Here is a 6,000-nt window from a genome sequence, read left to right on the forward strand (position 1 = left end):
GACCACACCACTTACTGAGACAGTTATAAGGAACAAGCCTCCCTCCCCTGCCCCTTCCCCAGCATTACAGTCAGAATATTTCTTCTCCTTTGTCTGTTTCCCTTTCTTGTGCAGACTTTGAATCATGAATGCTTTTTATGCACTTTTTAAAAGTTATATTGCGTATATTCATTCTGCTCACTTCATCCTAAGTCAGCTCTCATATTTTTTTGCTGGAGTATACAGCATGTTGTACTGTTATGACTCATTATGGCATATCGCTCTAACCCATTACACTGTATTAAAGTACCGTAGGTTGCCACTTGTACATAATGGCTGACGTTACATATACTTGCCATATCCTTTTTAATGTTGAAACTGGACTGCTATATGCAAGTTACTTGTACTTCGTGCAGAGATGCCACAGTGCCACCATACCAGCAGAACAGCTTGCCTCTAGCTGTTATTTAGTAATGACTGGGTAAAACAAAGGAACAAATTGCCAATCATTCCCAAAACATGAATCACTTAATTCCACAGAGAAGCATGACTAATAAATTTTGCAAGGTAACTTGGAGGCTATTATAATACAGTATTTGTTACAATGTTTAATTTTTTTTGCCTCATCCCTTTTCAACTTACTTAATGATTGTGCAGTAAGTTATGTACACTTTAGATGACAACAAGATAGGGGTTTTATTAGATTCTGTAGAGGCATTTTCTCTCCTCCTGAGTATTTCATACAGGTGGATGATCTTGCATTACTCTTAATGTACCAATTTCTTTAATTCTCAATGCATGGGCCACTCACTCAAAGGCTTGCAATTTTTTAAGTATTAAGTCTGTTCTTCAACAAAGCATGATAATCCTGGTGAGTATAAATTTTGCACATGTTTAAAGTTTTTGAATTTGATTTTCTCCCATAGCCCATTTCATAGTATGTAGTAAAACTTATATAAAAAAAAAAATCCAAATTGAAGTTGAAAAAATTACATATGTTAAGTTTTGTCAGTTTTGCTGACCATGTTTTGTACCTATATTTATTTTCTACTGGTATCTTATTTCAGGCGCAGCCACCTGGGATGAATAATGCGCAGGTCTACCAACAACAGAGTGCCCCAAAGCGAGAGATCGTTTTCCCTCCAGAAAGTGTGGAAGCAACATTGCCTGTGTTGTATAAACGCAAGCGGATGACACGAGGGGATGTAGCACCTGTAGAAGCATGGAGGCTTATGATGAGTCTGCGCTCTGGCCTACTGGCAGAGAGTGCTTGGGCTCTGGATATTCTCAACATCCTTTTGTTTGATGATACCACAGTTGCATATTTTGGACTAGCCCACATGCCGGGACTCCTTGATGTGCTGTTGGAGCATTTCAGACGCAGTTTAGCTGACATGTTTGACTCGCCTCTTCCAGATTCTGGGAAGAAGTGGTTCCAGGCACCAAAGGTGGAAACACCGGAAGTGGACCTAGGGCAAGTTAGAGTGCCAGTTGATCCTGCAGATCACATCACATTAATGAAATCGACACCAAATTATACTCTTGTGACTAGAAAGGGTGAGGTAGTTCGAATTGTGAACAAAGATAATGAGATTTTTGTTGTGGATAATCGGAAGAGCTGGGACATTGAAGGTGACTTGGCAGAAAACGATGATGTGGTTCAAGACCCGTGGCAGTTGACCTCTTCAGACATCAGTTCGACGAAGTACATTGTGTCATGTTTCCAAGGAGAGTTCGGTAATGTTCCATTTGCGAGACTGCTCGATGACAGTAAAACTGTAGGTGCCGAAGAGGAAGAAGATTGTCGGACAAAAGTAAGTGAAGAAGAATCGTATCCCATTGAAAACTTGAGTGTAACTCCTCCTATAGTGCTAAAAGTGGAATGTAGTGATGACAACGGTGTTATTGATAGTTCGAGCAGTGCATCTAATGTGATACTTAATGAGGAACATTTGAGTAAAGACAGCTCCTTCGTAGATGTGCAAGATAGTGATGAAGTGAAACGGACTAAAACTATTTTGAGTGATGTGTTTTCGCGGATAAAAACGGAAAATACGGAAGAAAATTCATTGCTGCCTGAACACTGCGTAGACCCCTTAGAGCCTCCTAAAGAAACTGTAGAAGTGAAAAAGGAAGCAAACTGTGTCGAAAGTGAGAGCAGTAGTAATAATGAAAGGGAGTTGCCGCATTCTCCAAGTGTACCAAAGGATATTGAAACAAAGAGTGATAATGCTGTATCAGAAACTAGTGACACAAATAATTTTAGCAGCAGTAACATAAAAACAGAACATACAAACAACGACAATAGTTCTAATAGCAATGAGAGTAGTATATTCAACATAAGCAAAGGTGATAACTGTAACAGCACAACACCGAATGAATCCAGTTGCGATTATAAGATCAAAGAAGGTGTTGAAAGTGAAATTATTGCCAGTGAAGAAAACAGTGAAGGTAATGAAAGTGCTGGAAATGCTGTTGAAGGAACTAGCCTTAACAATTGCGAATGTTTAGAAAGCAATGAAAGTAGTAATGGCAACAACAGTTGTGACGAAACTGTAAAAGAACACGAAGAAACGGAAACAGAAATGGAACAAGATGTGTTCCTCGAAGGTTCTGAACATGAAGGAAAAGACATAAAAATGGAAGATGACTATGGTGACGAAGTTGAAGAAAAGTCAAAAGTAACAGATGTGAGACCAGAGATAAAGGGAGAAAACAGGGGCGGCATACAAATAAGGGATCCTGCGGGAACGTTGAAAAGAAGACGTATGTCAGATTATGAAGACGAATGTTACGCGAGAGATGAAGCGAGCCTTTACCTTGTTACTGATACACAGGATGCAAAGGCAAGGCGTTGTGTTTGTCTTTCAAATATTTTGAGGAATCTGACATTTGTCCCGGGCAATGAAGCAGAGTTTGCCAAAAATGTTACATTCCTTGGTTTGTTGGGGAAGCTTTTACTCTTACACCACGAACATCCTCCTCGTGCACAGAAACAGCGCAATTATGACCGTGAAGAAGATGCTGACTTTGCAGATTCTTGTAGCAGTTTACAAGGTGAGGCGGAATGGTGGTGGGACTTCTTGCACCATGTGCGCGAAAATGTGTTGGTGACAGCGGCTAATATTGCCGGTCATATGGACCTCGGTCAACATCCTGAGGAAGTGTCGCGGCCCGTAATTGATGGACTTCTTCACTGGGCAGTTTGTCCAGCTGCTCATGGTCAGGACCCATTTCCAGGATCTTCAGGCTCGTTGTCACCCCAGCGCCTCGCACTGGAAGCTCTGTGCAAATTGTGCGTAACGGACTCTAATGTAGATCTGGTTGTAGCTACGCCACCCTACTCCCGTTTGGAACGTCTGTGTGCTGTGCTGACACGACTTCTGTGCCGTTCAGAAGAGCAAGTGCTACGAGAGTTTGCAGTGAATATGCTGCACTACCTGGCCGCTGCGGACAGTGGTGTGGCACGTACTGTTGCACTGCAGAGCCCATGTGTGTCCTTGCTAGTAGCATTCATCGAGCAGGCGGAAGCTACTGCATTAGGGGTAGCCAATCAGCACGGTATCGGTGCACTTAGAGACAATCCAGATGCTATGGGAACCAGTCTGGATATGCTGAGGCGTGCGGCTGGTACATTACTTCATCTGGCACGACATCCTGAAAACCGGCCGCTCTTCCTGCAGCAAGAACAGCGTCTGTTATCCCTCGTCATGAGCCAGATCCTCGATCAGCAAGTGGCAGCTGTAATCTCCAGTGTTCTTTTCCAGTGCTCACGGCCCTCTTCGTAGCATGCACAGCAGTTGTAGACAACTAAGTGGTGAAACTGGCACGGATGTTTCCTTCTCTTGTGATTTTTGCTGGAACATATTGTGAGAGGTGACTTTTGAGTCTGAATGTAATGAGGACTGAGTTTCCGGTTCATCAGTCCTTTATTCCTTTCTTTTATGCCTTGCCGAAATGGTGTTAGTTAAATGTACAGTTAGTTATGAGTGAAGTGGAAGTACATGTTTGTTTACAGGAGGAAGTCGGCTGATGTTGATATTATGTACAAACAGTCAGACTGTCTTTGATTAGATTTAATAGATATAAATAAATAAATACAAATATATATATATATAATCTATATGTATATGTATATATATGTATACTTATACATATAACTATACATGAAATATAGATACAGTAAATACCAAACAGTTACGTAGTCTTGCAGCGAAACGGTTGCTACAGCAGTAACACGAGTGGGGCAGTAACTGAGAATTACCAGATGAGACTGATGGTGCCACTTCCAGCATTCACCAATATCTGTTACGAGTCGGAAATTTATTTTGTATTTATCATCAGATGTGGTTGGATGTGAATGAATGTGGAAGTTCTGTTATCTAGAGCTATGTGTCGACTGTCTTATTAGCGTAGGGCCATTGCTACAAATGCTGTTGAGGGACAGTGGAATAATATTAAATACCAGAATACACATTAAGTAATCATGCATATAGTTAAGTAAACTGAATTAGATTCTTTAGAATACAACACAAAATTGAGTCTAAGAAACATGACTTGGAGTGCAGGAAGTTAAGGTGCCACCACTGCCGTGTTACTTGTGGAACAGGTGAAAGTAAGTGTGTCTAATTATTTACTTTGATGTGTGGAAGTGACGTGGGGTGTAACATAATTGAGAAAAGATTGTTATAAACATTTTCTTTCTAAACACGCCCTTGAAATCTGTTCATTGATACCCATTGGATAAAAAATGTATAGCCCATTTTATCCTACTGATGGCTGATTTTCATCCCTCATACTAAGACCTCTTGTGGTCATGCTAAGTACCTTTCCCTTTCCTTACTTTCATATTGGTATTACTGTGCAAATGCTTTATATATGTCTGAACAAGTCAGAAATAAATGTACATAAGGAGTACTAAGGCAATTGTTATCATTCCTCCTTGGTGTGCCTGTTAGGTGGATGGCTGGTAAATGTAGTAGACTGAGGGACCTATCACATTATTTATAATTTATTTTTTTTACTCTGTTATCTACATGTTAAAGTGTGCTTCAAAATTTCTTTTGCTTACTTGTAAGCTCCCTTTTCTACAAATAATTGAGATACATAGTATCCATTTGTGGTGGTCTCATTGTATTTTCTATTCATTCTGTTTGTTTCTCACTGGCTACAAAATTAGATTGTCTTGAGTGTACTTACTCTCCACAATTTCTTCTCTCTGATTAGTTGTACTTGGTTTCTAATACTTCAGTTTGCTCAGTATTAAAAGCAGAAGCAGAATGTGCTGTATTGATTCAAAAAATAAAAACTGAAGTATTAAAATGACCCTTAGTAAGTATTTTCTACATTTTTGAGAGTATTGTTTCCTTCTGTGCATCTTGTCTTAACTGTTTCCTTTGTCTGATGCTTCTCCCATGTCTCCTTTATGCATGTGTTGCACTGTTGAATATTTCAGAATGAGTGGCGGTTTGACACACTTTTAAGATGAAAATTGTTAGCACAAAATTTGTACATTATTTATTTAATGTTTTCATTAGTTAATGTATCTGTGGTCTCGTGTTCATTTTATTAGTTGTATGTATGTGTATATATTGGACGTTTTTCTGGAAGGCTTCCTCTATACAATTGCAGAACTTCATAGAGACATCTTCCGTGTGATGTGTTGAGAGTAAACAGTGGAAAAGTTATATGCTTGTCATTTTAAGTTGCTGTGATTTTTTTTTTTTGTCATCCTACTACCCTTATAATCTCCTCCACATGATTAAGTATTTTGTCATTTGTATACTTTTTTAAAAAATGAAGAAAAGGAAGAAACATGTTTGATATGAGATACTCAAGTTCTTGACAAGGTTGTTGTCAAAAATATTTGCTACAAATTTTATATTTATGGCTTCTGATATACTCATAATTGTTGTCTCGGTAGTAATTCCCTGGCACCTTGTATTAAAAGGCTACGCTATTATTTTGTTAAAATGGTTTCTGCATCGCTGCTCCTGTATCAAATTGTTGGCTGACAACTGT

General features: G+C 39.3%; 1 protein-coding gene across 1 annotated transcript in view; it reads left to right on the forward strand.

Moving 5' to 3' along the window:
- The window catches only part of LOC124721956 (trithorax group protein osa-like), a gene marked incomplete in the record, with an annotated part of 116,348 nt that extends 111,448 nt beyond the window's left edge, over positions 1-4,900 (forward strand). The window contains 1 exon segment of the mRNA XM_047247121.1: positions 1,047-4,900. Within this exon segment, the coding sequence (XP_047103077.1) occupies positions 1,047-3,767 (2,721 nt within the window).
- Positions 4,901-6,000: the final 1,100 nt, after the last annotated feature.

Source organism: Schistocerca piceifrons, chromosome X (assembly GCF_021461385.2).
Source record: "Schistocerca piceifrons isolate TAMUIC-IGC-003096 chromosome X, iqSchPice1.1, whole genome shotgun sequence".
In the NCBI taxonomy this organism is placed as follows: Eukaryota; Metazoa; Arthropoda; class Insecta; order Orthoptera; family Acrididae; genus Schistocerca; species Schistocerca piceifrons.